Below are 19,626 nucleotides of genomic sequence, written 5' to 3'. Positions count from 1 at the left end.
TGATGACACCAGTAGCCTATTTCTGTATTTTTCTTTAACTAAAACTCTGTTTTAGAAAAAGGTCTACAATCATGTGTTCTTAGCGTGTGATGAATTTCTCCCTCACTTGAGTGAGGTGTATCACCACTCTGTCACAGAACCACATTTTGTGATTTTCAAAGACTATAAATTGTGTATTCCTCAATAAAGAAATTACTGCCTCTATATTAACACAGCTATTGGGTTCACATCTATAAAACTAATCCATCAACTACAAATGTATAAAAATTTATTTACCTGTAGCATTAGCACAACCGTCTTTACCACATTCCATTGAGATTTTCTGCCATCCACTATCACAGTAAATCCTCTAGCTTTACATTTCTCACTAAAAGAAGAAAAACACTTAGAAAGAAACAAAATTCATGAACAAGTGTCATATCACAATGACTCTGGATTTCAACTCTACCGAAAAATACAACTACATAGTTTTTTACTTATAAAAATACTGTCTTAAAAACCTGAAGTTTACTCATTTAAAAATAACTTTCAATTTTAATGCTCAAGCATATTAATAGATATTGCAAATTACAATTTCTCAGTAGCACTTAAATGTTTGTATTATGAAATACATTTATTTAAACTTTAGCAACTCTGAAAAGGTTTCATAACCATAAACTTCACAAAATCCTCAGAAAGAGGTCAACTGACAGTTTTGTAAGGAAGAGAAAGGGATGTCAGTTTTCACAAGGTTACTTGTGAATTGGCACAGATTTGAGGATACAGCTACATATCACTTGATGCATGTACAAGCAGGAAACCATCTAAACATGCTTAAAATTCCTTCCTGAACAAATGGACTAGAAATTGCAGTGCACAAAAAGCGTCTATAAGGACGGAAGCTTTGCATATGGATCTACAAGAAAGAGTATTTTAGACTGACACCATCTCTTTTTCTTCTAATAAGGTTTAAGTCTGTGTATACTACAAAAAAACTGCTGCAAACAGTTAGCTGCAAAGCCAAAAATTCAAAGGTACTTCTGCTCAAGTACCAAATGGGAGAAAATGGTGAAAGCTTTCCTCACTCTCTGTGCATTCCCACAAAGACCTCTCCAGCTCATTTCTAACTGAAGCTGGCAATAAGATGCTCACAACAACAGCTGGGCAGAGTTCAATGGTGGCAGCAACCTCTGGACGTCACCAACTGCTGGGAAGCATCACCTTCTCACAACCAACACAGCAGCAGCCGGAAGAGGAGATGGAAGTGAGCCCATAATTTTAGCATTAGTTACCACATCAGATATCATGTCTCAGGTTCAAATTTGCGTCCAGCAAAGTTATAAGTAACTAAAAACCATGACATTTACATGATGTAGAAAAGCACTGTAATCTTTAGCACCCAAATCTGCAATTACAAAACAAAGCCACTTCTGTGATCTCCTTAGCTTACAAAAAAACAAAGCAACTTGTGTGTAACAGTACGCATTATGTTTCACACCAAGAAATGTAACTGTTAATTATTTCATGTTTAAGCTGAGCTTTATCAGGTATGGGTGGAAGATAAAATTATCTTGGAATTTAAAAAAGGGAAAAAAAGGCATCTTACTAGTCTATTTAGGAAAAAATAATTACAAAGTTGGCTGCCAAACCATAAATACTTTTAGGTTTAAGGAACCTCTAAGATCACACACATGATTTTTCTGGAAGCACTCTGAACATTCAAAGCTTTGTGCATTCAACATTTAATCAGAATGAATTCAAAAGGCACACTACCACTACTTCTAAGAACAAGATGAAAAGTGTCACTATAGCATCTTGAGACACGGCTTCCTTAGGCTCATTGGAATCTAGCTGTATCAGCATCTGCCCTTCTCTACTACTAGACCTATTAAAAAAAAAAAAAAAGAAAAAAAAACCAACACACACCCAAACAAACAACCAAATTCAGAAGTGAGCTACCACTTCCAAAAAGTTCAGCCGACACTTAAACATAAGTGTTTGTAAGAAAGTTTAAAAAAAAAAACAAACCAAACATACTTGGTGATTCGAACCACAATACAGAGAATACAACAAAGGAAGCAAACTTCAGTGTGCACAGACAATAGCATAACACTGCCACTTTTATTTTTCTTGGATTCTGAAAACACTTTCAGAATCCAAGAAAATCATCAAATAGCAAAGAAATGCGTAACAGTAGACTTAAACACTAGGAATAAGTTGTCTGAAGTTTGAGGAAAGCTTCACACACACACACTCCTCCCACATACCCCCTAAAGAAATTTTACCCAAGACACTATAAACAGTTATGCCTCTCAAATTTTGGACGTAGCTATCCATCAACACTAGAATACATATTTCAAAACAGTTATAGGCACAACATATGGCACGCGCAACTGAATTAGAAGTTAAATATATTAGGTTACCTTACACATAGAACTTGGGGGAAAAAGGTAACACTAATGTTTCTTGGACAAGTATCTGGGTTTGGGACAACATCCCTCCCCAAATCCCTCCTTTTTTCAATCACTGTTCAGCAAGTCTTTCCAGAACAAAAAAAGGCAAGTGCTTAGGCCAAGAAGTTTGCGTTTCCTACTAAAAAAAACAATATGCAAACAAAAACGACAATGATTTTCCCATACTGCCACCATAAAAGAGAGGTCATTTTTTCCATGACTGTCAAACAGAACATTAGATGTGGGAACACTGAATTTTGCTTTCAAACAGATTTCCCAGTTTGTACAAAGTACAAAGAGTACTTTGGTTGAATTTTAAGTTATTTTTACACTAATATATGTAAAAACATACATCAGGATGAGACTGCGGAACAATTAATGCTTGCTAGAACAACAATGCCTGCATCTGTTCCACAAATACTGCCAAGTCCTTAAGTCAATGAGATGACTTGTGTGGATGACCATTTGGGATTTTCATCACTTTACAAAAGACAACAAGCTGTTCGAAAAACCCTAAAACTTCCATGACTAAAACGTTGTGCAATATACTCATATAGCTATTGATGTTTTACTTGTAAGCAACGTGAATTTATTCTTTGCTTCTCTCCCCAGTCAGAATTTTTTTAAACAGTCTCAACTACAAAAAAATTGGATCATTTAACTGTTTTAAAAACATTTATACTTTGCTTATTGCTTTGCAAATACTTTGCAAATAAGCAAAGTACACTAAACAGTCTTTAGTTATGCCATTGTTCCTGTTTCCAGAAGAGGAACTTAAAGAGATACAAAAGCAAGCATTCATCTGAGGGGCTTCTTTCAGTCAGTGGCACAAGAGAACAAGACAAAGCTATGATAAAGACTGATCTCTGGATCTTAAGAAAAAAAATGCAGTTAACTAAGCTAGGACCAAGAACTGTCACTATAAGCTTGCAGGGTTACATGTGCAGAACTTAATCAACAATGATTTTACAGCAAGGTCTGGATGACAGGATACTCAAGTCGTCAATCAGCACATTTAAGCAGTAAGTTAACTTTAAACATCTGAGTTGCTCACTAACTTCAGTAAGACTTCATGTATTTTTAAACTCAGTGCAAACTTAAGCACTACAAGCTACAAAGATTAGGCACATAGCAAAGAAAGAAAGAGGATGAAGTTTTTTACTTTGAGCAATGCTACCTTTGTAAGCTTAGGAGTTTCATTAGAATGGCTCATTAATTTACATAGCAATTTAAGTGCACTGTTGTTAAAAAGAAATCACCAAAGATATCCCAAGAAAGGAGTGAGGAAATACACAAGGCAAAAAAAAACAAAGCCAGATATACAGAATAAAAGGACATATGCAAGCCTTCGTAGGTATCCCTTAGTTTATTGGGATGTATGTTTCTAATTCAGTCAGATAGTACCACATTTTAAACAAACATTTATGTAAAATTCATTCGGTATTGAGAAGCAAATAAAAAGAAAAAACAAGTCTTTTCCACCACTGGAAAAGAAGGCAGCCCTGAACAGAATGCCTTTGAAATCACCTTGGGATACTTAGAAGGTAGTCTAGTGTGACACTCAGCTCGTCCATACTCGTCTGTTCAAGGCATAATGGAATTGTCAGAATGAGGCCACTTCTTCTGTCCTTCCCTCCTATTTTGGGGTGGAAAAGTCATTAGAAAGGTATTGTGATAGCTTTATGGTAAAAGAAATACTTCGTAGTTACCTGGTTTCAAAATACATCATAAAAGTAATATTTAAAGTTGCTGTGAAAAATCACAACTGACATTTCACCTCTCAGTTGTGAGGATTTGTTCACCACATTGATATTCAAGGCATGACCAAGGCTTCAGAGCATAGACCACATCTTTAGCTGTCATAGTCTTTCATCTAGTACTTTCAACATAAACAACACAAATCAAGTTTTCCAGAACCACTATTTTTGCATATCTAGATTACATTTTTAAAAAGTATCTCCTAGACCTTCTACACTACCAGCCTGTCAGAAACCTGGTAAGCTTTCAAGGTCAGCACGTACCCAGCAGCTCCACCTGGAACACAACACCTCCTAGAAACATTGACTACACAAAGGAGGATCTTGTACCACACAGGCTGCCCATGGCATACTCTAAATTGGTAGTTCATTCATTAAACATGTAAGATTTCCAAACCTATTTACAAACACGTAACAGTCACCTCACAATTCAGATCAATATTTCCAACCAGTTGCTTTACTCCTCATATGCGTTTTCAAACCCTTCTAGTAAAAGTTATACAAACAATATCAGCAATAAAAATATTGAAAGAGCTGGCCTCACATTTATATGTCCATTATGAGATCCAGTAAGATCAAGTGTTAGGCGATGCTGATGTGCTGCATTTAAGTAGATGTTCTACAACTGTGGCTTGGGTTGGTTTTGACTACACAGGCTCTCAAGAAAGCCTCTGGAAAGGTACAGTTTAAAAAACAACAACAAAAAAAAGGATCTTCAAAGAAGGCTGAAATTTTCTCTTCTGGTTTTTCTTCTAAAAGATTGACTTTTGAGTCGCACAGATATGAACCAGTAACCAAAATGGATTTGGACTAGGTTCTACTATGGATTTGGACTACTCATAGCTTAAATTGGAACTGAAGCCAAATCCACTGAATACAAGATCACCACATAAAAAATAAATACTGATATAGCTCCCTGAAAGGGTCAATCAGCAAATGCTCTAGACTGAAGGAAATCAGGTCTGCAGCTGACTTCTATTATCACCACATCTCCAAGCACAGGGGCATCACTGGTGATCTTTTGAAGGCAGAATGCCTTGAGAGCAAAACATTTGCCCCCAAATGGCTGTTAACTCAGAGGATTACGTAAAAGGGGCAAAGGTAGCTGTGAGGCATCTTTCCACTTAATATGGAGCAACTCATCTAGTTCATGTATTCACCATTTTGAGCAAACCAGCTTATCTATTTTTTTTCCTCTCTGCCTTTGAATCTTTTAATGTCTATAACCAGCAAAAAGAAGAGAGATCTTAATTTCAAAACCCAATCAAATATTTCTGTGGGGTTTTTTGGTGGGCAGGAACAGGAGGGGAAGTACAATAAAAGAAGTGGGGAGGGGAATTTGCATATGAAGTGAAGAACATTAATGAATCCAAACATACTCCAGAAGGATATAGTGCTTGAGGTTATAACTTATTAAACTTCAGTCATCTTAAAGTTTGGGGGAGGTTTTTTTAATCCTTGAGTATTTTTTTAAACTAATACCCATCTCTACATTAAACCAGTTTCAAAGTAAGTTTTCCACAATCTGGAGTAGCTGAAAGCCTTTTCCATTTTATTAAATATTATTATTTAGAGCAAGTTTTAATATGTTAGCTATTTTAATAAAAAAAATACCATGGAGCCATTTAAGTACATGTAGGAGGCAGTTACTAAACAATTTTCTCCATATTTTTGAAAAACTGTACAAAGATAACAATAATCTCAGCTTTATTTGGGGTGAAAAAGAAGCAAAGTAAATCTCTGTAAACTGAGAAAGAACACCTTTATTCTCAAATTGTGTTATTCACAATTAAAAGCCATTAAATCATGCTTTTGCTTCATAAGTCTACTTAATATTGGTAGAACTGAAGCTCTATCTAATCGGTAAAAACAACTTCTTACAGAATAGTAACAGCTGTGCAGAAATAAGACAAAGCACACAAGCACAGCACAGTAATGCTTGCAGATGCATACACGTACATTGACATAATTTGATAAGAAATCCCCCAACTGTTAGAGGTGCAGGCAAGATAATGAAAAAACCCACTGTTTGTTTACACAACATATGTTGGCATCTTAATTGCAATGGGTTTTTTCCTTGTTTCCAAAGCTGTGCAAACTCCCCAAAGAGTATTAAAGATCCACTGATACACATGGGTTTTCTACATCTTCATAAAGGACCTACTGCTTTAAGTAGTCCATTGCAATAGTTGTGTTCCCCTCCCTTTCTCTTTTTTGGGGGAAAATTGTTGCTGGAAAACAGCAATGCATATTTTAATAACTATATTTCTAAACAGAAGAATTAAAGTGATGCTACATGAGAAAGGACAAACAGATAGATCCTTTCCGCAGAAACTAAGACGGAGTCACAGTTTACAGCAACAGTTATTTACAGATTGTCCACCCTTGTCTGTTTCTGAATGGCAGAAAGCCTGAAAATTGGAGTGGGGAAGCGGTAGAAAAAAGAAGGAAAAAATACCTCAATGCTTTAAAAACCGGACATTTGCTCTTATCTGTACAGTTGGAGTGAAAAAAATTTCTCTCCACTTGCTACACTGCTTAGTGAGAGCACATTAGATCCAACAAATAAGAGGAAAATCTAAGTTTGTAGATGTAAAATAATACTTCAGAAGCCATATTGATTCAATGATAGCTTGTTAGCTACCATCTCTCAACAAGAATAAAACATTAAAATGAATAAAGAAGCCTTTCCTTAAGTGTTCAGGCATCGTTTAGTCTTTCCTTATCCATAAGGAAATCCTCAGAGAAGGGACAGTAGCAGTTTTTAGGAATATAGAAAATAAATTTGTTGAAACTAAATGTGCAAGAGCCAAATTCAAAAATGGGTTACACATTGTAAAATGGAGGAACTATGAAAAATTACTGGGGCAGAGAAGCAAGAAAACACTGTCACAAGTATTAATAAAAACGAAAAACAGACTGGACAGAATTTGGTGATCAAACTGAGTGAGCCTGGGATAGGAAAAGTAAGAACACAAGAGGTAATGAAGGTATTTCTACAGGGAACAGTAGAAGGGTAACCTTGAACCAACTTCCAGGGTCCAAAACTCCATGAGCCATGGCAGCAGCTCAGGACTCTATTGGATAATGCATTTGTAAGAATTGTATCTAACACTCCCTCTCCTCCCCTACCCATGAACTCATGAGTGGAGCATTAAAGTTGTTCATTTTAATGAATATACACATGGCTGGGGAAGGAAGGGTTTGCAGAAAAACACGTTTTCGTCTTGCATGTATAGCAAGTTAGTCTTACCATAGCTGATTCATAACTGGAAGGGACTTGTTCTGTTCAAAGTTACTTCTGGATTCATGAGACAGACAAACATCAGCCCCCACAAAAGTAGTTAACTATTAATAGTAGTTCACGTTTTGTTTACACAGACTTGAAAGACTCCAGTGTTGAACAGGGTCTAACTAATGAAAGTTTAGAACTGGCACTTGAAGCCCACTCATGCAACTTACTAGACACAGAAATTCTCACTTTTATACCTGGATTTAAACAGCATTTGCTGAACTGACTAAAAAAAACCACAAACCAAACCCAAAACCTATAATCTGTCGACATTTCACAAGAAGACCATAATAATTATGTAAGCTATTCAGTTTCATGACAAGTCATCTTGTATAGCAACTGACGGGGTTTTCCCCCAGCTTGTAAACACTACTAGAAAAGATTCAGACATCTGTAGTCTGCCTGCACTGTGATTTTTGTGCAGCTTTCTCGCACTGAAATATATACAGATCAGGTAATATCCTGTCAACCTGCCATAGCACAAAAAGAGAATAAGGTAGCAGTTATCACTAATTCTTTTCCTTGGTTAAAAATGACGGCCAGTCATTTATGTAAAAGATAACTGGTATATCTTTATCCATCTAAGAATCATTTTAACTCAAAACTGTATTTTTAAAGGAAATACTGAAAAAAAACTGAATGGGGCTTTAAAGGAGTATTACCTAAAGTTACCAGTTAAGAAGTGATGGTTATCACGGATGTAGTCGTAACATTTCCCAATACTAACACACTAAACAATAAGAATTATTTAATTAAATGGTAAAGTAAGTTGTTCTTTGATCTCAGTTGTATTATTTGTAACTCCTTTTTAAAAATTAAAGAGTGTATAAATATTTACCACCACTTTCAGAATACAATGTTTAGTGAGATAAACCCAATGACACTGTGATTTTAGGCACAGCAAACAACACCTCCTTGTCTTACAAAAAAAGCACTACAATCAGACTGAGTCTTTAGGCTTAAATTAAATTATATTAATTAAATATTAATTAAATTAAAGAATTAAACCTGTAAAATAAAATCAGGGGAAATGAACTTCTGTGTTGTAACTCAGAAGAAGTGCTGTAGTTTATAAACTGAAAACATGTTTAAGTTAAGGAAAGCAACTAAGAGCATTACAAAAAAAAGAATTTTTAAATTCATTTTGCATCAAAGTGGTTGTTCAGGTTTTTTGCTGAGTCAGTAGCTTGCCTTTTTTTCCCTACTATTTGTAATGACCAACCAACATGGAAGCTACACAGCCATGGATTCCAAATCTGAGGAGACACTGCTCCATTAGAAACCACTCTGTTTTGCTTCCAGAAAAAGAAGGCAGGGCCAATGTTATTGGTACCAATGTAACTCAAAATGACATGAGACTTCAACATATAAACACTGGAGAATGTTTTCCTAAAACGTGATTTTTCTGATTATTTGGTTTTCATCATTAATATGTTTTTATTTACGAAACTATGTGGAATAAAATTGCTTTAAAGAGACATGATGAACTCATTTCTCTGTCAGGTTCCTTTACTTACGCTCAAGAACGCTTAAAAGAACTACTGCATGAATCTTTGCCATTCATTAAAGCATCCATTAATACTACACAATTCCAAAAAGGTCAAACCTACTTAGAAATATGTAGGTTCAAAAAGGTTCCTAGCATTTAAACTGCCACTCAATAAATTACTTTCCACTAATATCATCTATATTTCGAAATGAATCGGGCAGCTTTAATAGCAAATTGAAAATGCACTCTAGTTAATGAGAACTTCCCCTTGCAGTATAATGCTGAACAACCAACATACTATGCATCTGCTGTTACTATGGAAGAAATTGCCCACTGTCCCAGGCTTTAATGTAAGTTGAGTTTTGGGGGGTTTTTTGTTTGTTTTTTTAAAACAGGAATTGTTTGATTTGCAGTTGCTGGGGACAGTAGGCAAATTCAAAGCAAAACAAATTCTATTAACAAAAGGAACAGGTTTAACTTCTCAAGTGACTGGAGCAGGCTAAACTAGGCTAGCTAAAATAAACTAAACCAGAAGAATATTTATTTATGGCAACACTTGCCAATTTGTGAAGTTGACAAGTGTTCTGCAAGTTATCTACCTACCCTAGAGTACACAATCAAACACCAAGAACTAACACAGCTATCTATGACAGCAGTGAAATCAGCCAGAGAATGTCATTCATCATTTTAAGTATTCCTTTTTGTTTTTCTCTGGCACATGGAGGAGAGAAAGTTACCTTCAACCCAAGATTCAAGAAGTTTTAATAAATACAATGATAATTCCAGCCTTGCCTGAATTAACTACTTGACAATAATCAAAATATTGCAATGCATGGCTAATTCTGCTTCCATCCATTTCTATGCTGGAGAAAAGACGGGGGTGAAAAGGAAGGAAAAATTTTCTAAAGAAAATCCTGAAACTATTCACTTTGTATTTCTAAAACCACATTAAAAAAACCCAGAAAGGATTATTCATGGATGTCTGCTAAATTATCACTTTTATATATGGACTGAAACCTCATAACATCAACTTTGTGGGTTGAGTTACAAGCTACAGCGAAAACAAGTGCCATAGGCCAACAGCAATAGCTTGGCTACTAGATTAAAAGTTTCAGAGATCCTTTTGAAATATGACAAAGCACTAACCAACAATGTATTTCTGTTAAATACATCCAGCATATACAAGTAACCAACCTAAAAATCACATCCAAATTATGCAGGGAGGAACCAATTGAGGAAAACAGAAACCGTACCTGAAAGAAAAGCCAGTTTTTTCTTCAGAATGGGTAATATTACTGAAGCTTCCATTCTACTTCAGATAATTTTCACAGCTCTGAAACACAAGAAGTTAACACAAGACAAGAAGTTAACACAAGTTGTCAAGCATGGGAAATAAATTACAACGTTTCACTAGAATGAGCACTGGCCAAAACACTTTTGTACTCTTCTGAAGGAAGCACGGAACACTGTAACCAAAATCCAAAGTATTGTAAAAACTGAAGAAAAAACATTATCATACGCAGTTTTCCATGTAAATCTTTAATTAAAGATTTATTCCTCCTCATCATAATTAAAACAAACAAAAAAAAAAATCAAAGCAGAATCTCAACCAAGGACACCAAGATAATTTACATAAGTCCTACTTCCCAACCCCATTAAACTACAATTAATTTACAGGTAGATCATCTGTTTGCTTGGTCATTCAGACGTAAAATAAGTGTAAATAAAACTACACTTTTGCATAGTCTGCCTCATATTACCAAGAATATAATAATTATTTAAATACATTATGCTGCATTTATGCCAGGACACTGCCATTACCCTGCCATTAGTAGGTCTTCAATTAAAGAAAAACATCCAACAGCCAGAATAAGCATGTCTAACCTATAGCTGGAAATGCTTTTCTGCTCCTTTTGTCTCCAAATCCCTTCTTACCCTCATCTCATTTTTATTGCATTATGAACCGCAATTCAGTGTGATTAACTTTCTGTGTTTCATTGACAATCAACAGAATGCTTGAAGTGCAACCTCCTCTTCCAGCCTACACAAAGTAGCAACCAGCATCTGCTTGTAAGTCTTTCTGAGTTCATACTTGCACAAATCAATCCATATAATAAAAAACCTAATTCTGCACAGAAATACATAATTCAAGATACGTACTAGCACCCAGTCAAAATAAAACACAGATAAAAACTTTTTTTTTTCTTTAATTGCAGGCATAGGGCTTCAGACTGCAACTGAAGTTCTCCATCCGGATACTTCAGCATTCACGCACACAAATAGAACTTTTTTTCCCTGGGGGGGGGAAGTTAACTGAATCAAAACTATAAATGATCTAGGAGAAAGAAGAAAAAAACCAAAGAACTTCAAACAGAGACCCTGAAGTAAAAGAGAATAGTTATTCCTTTGCTTGTTAAAACAATGAGTTTCATTACAAACAAAAAAAGAATGATTATTTATTATTAAACAGAAATAACATTTCAACAACTTTTTACTGCCCCTCCCTGTTCCGATGTGTAATGTTTCAGAATGTTCATTCCCACCCCTTATCCCAAAATGTCCATATTTAAGTGTCATTTTTGTCAATTATATAAAATACACATTTCCCATATTACAGAAGGAAACAAACAAATTTCAGTTCTTTCAGGAAACTGAGTCCCAAGACAGCTTGCACTTTAAGCAATTACTCAAATAAGCACCCTATTAAAGCTTCCTGTATGCTTCAGACAAAAATTCGTAGGTTGTTTGTTGTATAAAACACACAGCTCAAGAATGACTCAGGCAGTAATTTTTGTCCCTCAAACACCATGCTCAAACCACCCTGTGTAAACTATTTAACTTCGGCAGTATTCTTTCTTTCTTAAGATGTGGAACATGTACCTGGTAATGATTTTTCCCTCTCTTCCCCAAGCTATATCTCAAAATTATTACAAATGGCTCTTTATTATAATCAATGAAGAAAGCCCAAACCTACACACACACACTTCGTTATCTTCATACTTTCACATATGAACAAAAGTTCACATCAACTTATTGACTCTAGGGAGCACGTTTCTTTATTGTTGTGAAGAGACCAATGTATTTAATATGAAAGCGCTGCCTGGCTTTCTGCCACAGTAGTGGCACTGTCCATGGATCAAAATAGTTCTTTTGTTCAGTATTTCCTGGAACCAAAGGAAGCATTCTGTTCATTCAGAGTGGAGGGAGGTGAGTCAGAACAACTGCCAATAATTTCAAACACCTAGCCTTTGTTCCAGAAACTCCTGAAGTTTTCAATTAACTCTCTTCTGTGAGAGCTTTGATGTGCTCCACCTAGAAGAAAACTCTCACCAGAGCAGGCTATCAGAACATACCAAAAAAATCTTCAGGTTTAAAAATAAGGTTTAACATCCCTCTCTACCTTTAACACTCCAGAGAATCTCAGGATGAATTAAACTAAATGTCTTTTTTTAATATTGGAAAGTGAAACAATTTCAAAAGAGCTGGCATCTACTTTCCCCTGGGAGCTGTCAAAGGTGTTTTAAAAAGGTATACTGCTAAAAAGCAGATAAGTATATTTAGACCTACAAATAAAATGTAAAGTCTTTTTAACTTGTTTGGAGGAAGACAGAACGACAGGCTCTTAAACTGGCCATCAAGCTCTCAATTTAGAATGAGGAAAGAATGATGTGTTGCTCAATGTCGTACCACTATTTAGCTGAAAGAAACAGATCCAGTGTCTATTCATCAATAAAAAGAGCCATTTGGACTCATTAAATAAAAAAAGCTATAGAAGAAAAACGAGCACTGAAGAAACAGATTTCACTTGAGGAAAGCGAAATACTTCAAGAAGCTGCATTTTATCACTTCCAAAACAAAAGACATAACTTTTATATGCTCAAATTTTACAGATATGAAACAAGTTAAAGAGGTTAAATCTGTTTGCTGAATTTCAGAAACAATCTAGAGTGCTGCATGCCCACCTGCAATCTACTTTGCCAATTAAAATACCATATGCCAAATTGTAAAATTTGTGTATACAGGAAACATGCTAAACATGCTAAATAAAAGAACTAAATCTAAGAACATCACTGAACTTGTTTAGAATGACCTGGGCTTCCAGGTCTTTAATTCAATACAGCAATGTTAATCTCCAACAATGTAGTCATTCTTTTGAAGATTTCCACAGAAAAGTGGCAAGACTAAATCCACATAATATGCGTATTTAACACCTAAATATTTGAAAGGTGTTCCAGTGAAATTTAAAACTCTTCCAGCCCCCCCACCAAGCAGAAACTAATACTACTGGTGAAGAAAATTCTCTCAAATACAAACTTAAATGAAATAGGTATACATTAGGGGAGAATGGGAGGTTGGGGAGACAGTAGACAAATAGTAAAAAAAAAATTTACAGAACAGATAAAAATGCAAACAATATTTCAGGCTGCACTCCAATGCGAAATCAAATCATGACTTAGTAGGCTGCATCCCCTATCATATCTAGTTTCTGGAAAGACTGTAAATTACACTTTTTACCCAACATAGTTTAAAATTCTAGAAATTATGTCAAAAAAAAAACCAAACCAAAAGCCACAAAACCCCCACACAATATAAACTGCGTGTAATTCAGCATTAAAGTGCGTAATTTCTGATGAATGAAGAATATCACCTGCATTTTCTGTTACACATCTTCAGGCTCATCTAATAAAAAAAAATTAAATAAGAAGCAACGTCCAGACACTGTTTAAAACCATTTTAAAAGTCTATTAAAGAGGGAGGGCAGAGGGAGAAGTTGACAGACTCACATTGACTAGATGACTGGAAGTAAGATGCCCTGAAGATTTGAGAGAGAAGCTGCTCTGCAATTAACAGGTGTTTTCTTTCTAAGCAACCCAGTGAGAACCACTGGTCAAAACCATTAACAATCAAAACAAATTCAGGCTTAATGAGAATTAATATAAACATGTTTACCCAAATTCATTAAATCTGAAACATTTAATACTCTCAGTACATGGTGCAAGGTCTTTAAATGGGTTAGTCTGTTCATGAGCATCTATTGCAAGTTTCAAAGAATGAGTACTTTCTTCATTCCCTCATCACGTATCAAGCAAGAGAGCGTAGCTGGTCTGTTAAACATAGGACTAAAAGTCAGGGGAAAAAAATCTGGTTTCTATTCCTTGTTCTGCTATGAAATATACATATGGCTTTCAGCAAGCCATTTATCCCTTTTAGTCTTCGTTCAGTCCCTCCATCTGTAAAATGGAGATGTTATGTATTAATTCCCTTTTTACAAGAGTATTGTGATATTTAATTCATTAATGTTTTTGAAGACTTGAGAGATTAGAAGGAACTCCATAGATCTGCCTACAAATAACCAAGAAGCAGATGGGCAGCTACGTTCAAAACTGTAGCAGCTTGCAAGTCCAGGCACAAACAATAGCACAAATAACAATAGACATTCTGAAGTACTGGGGGGGGGAGGAAAAGAAAAGCCTTAATCATATAGGATGAAATTATTTTTTTCTTTTGAAATCAACTTCTGAATTGCAGACCTTCAAAATTAACAGCTTAATTCCCTGAAGCCAGCATACAAGTTTTTTCAGATGCTAACTTCAACCCACAAAACATTACCCCACACTTTCCCTGGATCAGCTTAAAAAAAATTCATCTGTCCTACACAGAAATAAAATCCATGTGCAAAAGAGAGAGAAAGCTGAATATCACAATTATCTATGTAGATTATTATTTCACCTTCCTTTAAAGCTACATTAAAGCTGTGGGATAGATGACATCCTAAGTGGCACAAAGACAGAACACAAATGAAGGCATCTCCAGGGCTGATACCCCAGGGTAATTTGAGAAGCACACCAAACCTGCCCAAAAATAGAAAAAGGCTGTAAGCATTCATTTGTTAATGCTGTCTTCAATTAAAGAGCACATGGAACTGGGTTACTCAGCTGGACAGTTTCAAAATAACAATAAAACCTGACAGATGAACACCAGCTTAGGTACTCAAATGCAGAGTTTGGTTTTTACTCTTTAACATATTATGAGCAGTACTAATAAATTTTTAATGTTAAAGCCCTTTAAGACCTCAGGAGAAAAGGTAACTCCACATATTTAGAGAAGATCAAATCAAGGTTTTTGCTTTTTCAACCATTTTGTTCAGTTATGATTATTTTCTTTTTGACTATCTGTAAAAACTATCCATAAAAAAGGGCATATAAAACTGAAGTTTTATATTGTGCCTGATTTTCAAGCTGTACACAAAGAAAATATTACTGATCTTCCATAACCTGTTAATTTACACTAAAGGATTAAGAAAATAAAAACTACAGAGTCAGCAGATTTCATCAGTATGTAAGCCTTGTTTAATTTTAAAGCAAAAAGCAACCACATAATGTCAGTTCCATTACATATACACAGTTAGTACTCTATGTCAGCAACTTGTGATGGTAGATGGACAGATTGAAAACGTGCTCTACTTTTGGTTAAACCTAGGGTTAACAGTTTGCTAGGCCATGATCCAAAAGCACATTGTCACACCATACCAAATTTAAGCTTAAAAAACTCCATTTCTTCTGCCCCATTTTCACCCGGAGGTTCAAGGCTTACCTTGTACACTTTGTCTTCTAATTATACCTAATACTAGAATTTAGAAGAGCTGTCTCTTAACTACTTCCTCTATTTAACCCATCTTCCATATTCGTTTCCCACCTTTCTCCCCCCCCCTCAGCATTTTGTGAGAAGTGAAGTAAAACATGAGTGGGAAAAAGAAGTGATGAGCAATATAATGAATAGTGAACCAGCAAGTGAAGAACAAGTGAATAAGAGAGGTTATGCCATCCGAGAAGAAAAAGACATTGTGCTCATAAGTTTTAACTTTGACCTCAGTCAACTATTCATTTCACAGAATGGTAGAGCTTTTCCTCAGGCTTAGAGCAAGTGTCAGAAGGAAAGAAAAGAAGGAAGAGTATTGAGCACAGAAACAATATAACTAAGGATGCGCAATAACATCTGCACATACAGCTGTGAAACACAATACCGACACCTCAGTCTTTCCATGCAAGAAGGGCAAGCACAGGATACTGTGCAGCAATTAGCACTCTCAAAGAATAGCACTTCCTTGGATTCAAAGGCCATGTCCACAGACAGCAGTCTTGCTCCAACCGAAAGGAACACATGCAGAAGTTTGTAATGATACTACAAGGCATAACATAAAAAATGATAGCTTGCTACAGTTTTCTACCCTTTCCAGCCTCAGGCCAAGCCAAACACATATGCTATATGTAAAATCAGAGCAGTTTTCAGGCTTCTTTAATCTAGAATAGCAGAGAAAATAAGTCACAGGTTTTGGATGCATCTCCACATTTCCTTTTCCACCACATTTACAGAGAGAGACCCCATGTTTACCTTCCTGCAGAACCATATACTTTGCCCTTGTACGATGTTATCACAGGCAACAGAAGACTCTGATCTACCTCATACCCTTCCTTGCAACAGGCAGCCAAAACAGCAGAAGTTGCAGTCATCTGATATAGCTCCAACTCACTTCACAGCATCAAGCAACCACAGAATACACAAAACGATGCAATTTGGGAGGTTGCTTCTTCCACTACTTTCTACGTAGCAATAGGTCAATTGAAATGCTATATTTAAAGCATAGCACAGACATTTTCTCTTCCTCATCACACTTCCCTAAGACCCATAAAAAAAAAATCACAGGTTCAGCTCTTAAAATTTTACTTAGTCAGAGACCATGTGGAAATTAGACAGAAATCACACAGATTGTAAATTCTCCCACAGAAATAGTTTTTGAGTCACAGGTTGGAGGGAGGAAAAATAATCAATGAATAGTAGAATAAAATTACATACTCCTCTTCTAGCTCCCTCTACTAAAAACAAAAACCAAACAAGTCATAAAAGCTTGCAAGAATGAGCTGGGCGAAACAAGTATCTTGTCACCGGTTCTTTAAGGAACTGTCCAAAACCAGTTTGTGATGAAAGATCACAGAGGGCTCTTATGCCTTCAGTACTTCATAAAGCTAACTAACTATGACAGTGGGAGGAAAGAGATTGGACCATTCCAGGCCCTAAGCAGCCGAGTCAAAAGACAAGCAGCTGCACTGATGAGTGCAACTGTTGGCAGTCTGGAACAAATGAAAAATAACTTTCCTCTAGAGTGCAAGACTAGAACTTCTTGTTCCTTTTATAACATTTATATAAGAAAACAATCTACAACCTCATAACAATACACATACTTGGCATTGGTTACAAGTGCGTGTGGCTCAGGCCCTCAGAATCACTTCTCAGCCCAGTATAGTGACGCTACGACCAAATGGAAGCAAAAAGAAATGCGCTTTTAAACCAAAAGCCATATAGACTGGTAGGGGGTATGAAGGGGCAAGGGATTGTTTGAGAGGAAAAGTAGGGTGGGGTGTGTAGACATAAGCATAGCAGATACAAAGCAGTAATCCTTTTTAGGTGGAGAAAACTGACCCAAAACAAGAAGAAAACAAATGAAAGGCTAAAACTTTGGGTTTGATACCTGACCAAAAAAGTTCCCAGCTCAAGAGTAGGATTTTGTGTGGACCTTGAAACATCCTGAACAATTTCCTCTGTATTTTAAAAAAAAAAAATTATGGTAGTGGCTTTCCCCCCCCTCCACCTCACTGCACAACACACAAGGTAGACACAATGAAGGTAACAATAAAAATCCCTTCATAAGGAATAAATAAGTAATTTGAGAACTTTGCTAATCTTAACCAAACATGAAAGTAGAAGAGATTGAAATATGCCATATCTGGTATATAAATACCTTGTTCATTCACATTTTTAAGTTTCAAAAATTTCAGAATTATAAAAATTCATTGCTATACAAAATAAAAATAGTTATCTATGCTGCTCTTGAATTACTGCGTGCAAGAGAAATAAATCTTTCCTTAATTTGCACAGATGTCTTCAGGTTTTGTGGTCATGTTAAAAATTCTGAACATTTCAGCTGCAAACCACAAATTAAATTGGCCACAGCAACCACCTGCACAGCACCTCTCCCTCTCTCCCATCCCCTCAAAATAAAACATTTAGCATTCCACTATGATAAATAAATAAATGGTCACGCTTCAGAGAATGTAAAATCAAGCTCTCTAAACTGCTATCTGGAGCATCTTGTATAGATGTAACACTCACACATTTTCCACTGATACTATTTTCTAGGGCCAAATTAGAATGTAACATGAAAGCATTAGCAAACACTATGCTAGCAGAAAGAAAACAGACAACCCGCATTGAGGGTATACTGATGAGAAAGAAACCATCGCTTTTACCAACACCTAAAAGTAGATAAGCCATGGCACCTTTCTCCTACGTATTACGTGTCCATCCTGACCCTCTCCCTCAAGAAGGGCTATTTATTTTCTCAAGTTCAGCCGTACATATCATTTAGTGACTAAAACATCAAGTTAACATCAAATCCATTTATCTTATTCTTTCAACACTTTTTTTTTTTGGCCTTACTTAGTCTGGTCAACATTTATCCTTCATGATATCTCTTTAAGAACACACCTCAAATTAAACTCTGCCAACACCATAGGAGTTTAGCTTGGCTCTGAATTCTCACATGCCTACTACATCTATCTCCCTTGAACCATTGATTCTGCGAAGCCCTAAGTCATACCTTCATCTCCTCTTAACTATTGTAATTTCCTTCTTAATGGATTCTTTATGTCCCAGCGTTCCAAACTTCTTGTCCAAAATGCAGCAGCTCATCTTCTCACCTAGAAACAGGAAAACAACACTCCATATTGATTTTCACTTGCTTCCTTGTTGAGTTTAGAGTCTGCTGTAAGGATATCCTCACTTCAAAATCTCTCACTCTCATTTAGCCTAAAGAATAAAAAGCTTTACCAGTGCATTTTTCCATTTGCTCACTCAAGGTGCTGAAGTCTCTCATTTCTCTTCTGTGCACAAGCTTATCAACCCCAGAGCAGCAACAATCTACCTCAATGCTTTTAAAATGTCTTTCCTTACTCTCACCCACAACCACTGCTCCCTCTTTAAATTAGAATTCACATATCTCCAGTCTTCTGCTTAAACACCCCCTAATACATTTGCAAACCCTACTCTGTGTGCAAGACACTATGTGAGACACTGTAACACAAGCTGCACAGTTTTGTAGTATCTAAGCCAAACTATGTAACATAACTTTAGTATCAGAAGCTTTGGTTATGATATATCACCTTTTAAGGATTTTCAAAAGTCACAAGATGAAAACAAAGTAAAGTAGGTAAGTTAAAGAAGGCATGAGTTACAGCCTAAATAAGCTTATGCAAAACCAACTGCAAAGACATTGTTCTATGCAATGTATTCATGGGTGTCAAAGCTTCATAAGAACCAAATATATTGCGTGAAAATTTTAAAGATCTTATTTTTGCAAGAGATTGATCTTACTTACCATTGGTACTGCAATGCAACACTGTCTGTTAGGGATACAAGTTTGAGCTCCAGATCCCAGATTCTGCAAATTTAAACGAAAAAAGTATTTGGCCATATTTTTAGATCTTAATACTCAATCTAAAACTTTCTTTCTGGGGAGACTGAAAACAAGGGTTTACTACAAAGCTACATGATAGGGGAGTCAACATTTCCATTATATATTCACAAATACTTGTAAGCTAG

General features: G+C 35.9%; 1 protein-coding gene across 3 annotated transcripts in view; it reads right to left on the bottom strand.

The window, feature by feature from the left end:
* The window catches only part of SESTD1 (SEC14 and spectrin domains 1), a 60,515-nt gene that overhangs the window by 39,376 nt on the left and 1,513 nt on the right, over positions 1–19,626 (bottom strand). For 2 of the 3 annotated variants that reach the window (XM_009332329.1, XM_009332344.1), the window contains exons 2-6: positions 19,403–19,465; positions 18,626–18,725; positions 10,224–10,303; positions 3,960–4,068; positions 277–367 (exon numbers count right to left, since the gene is read on the bottom strand). In XM_009332329.1, coding sequence (XP_009330604.1) covers positions 277–367; positions 3,960–4,068; positions 10,224–10,278 — 255 coding nt within the window. In that variant the 5' untranslated portion in view covers positions 10,279–10,303; positions 18,626–18,725; positions 19,403–19,465. The remainder of the gene's footprint in view (positions 1–276; positions 368–3,959; positions 4,069–10,223; positions 10,304–18,625; positions 18,726–19,402; positions 19,466–19,626) is intronic. The other variant, XM_009332337.1, reaches the window with a different exon arrangement.

This window comes from Pygoscelis adeliae, unplaced genomic scaffold (assembly GCF_000699105.1).
Source record: "Pygoscelis adeliae isolate BGI_AS28 unplaced genomic scaffold, ASM69910v1 Scaffold160, whole genome shotgun sequence".
Taxonomy (NCBI): Eukaryota; Metazoa; Chordata; class Aves; order Sphenisciformes; family Spheniscidae; genus Pygoscelis; species Pygoscelis adeliae.
This window is presented reverse-complemented; position numbering and strand designations above follow the sequence as displayed.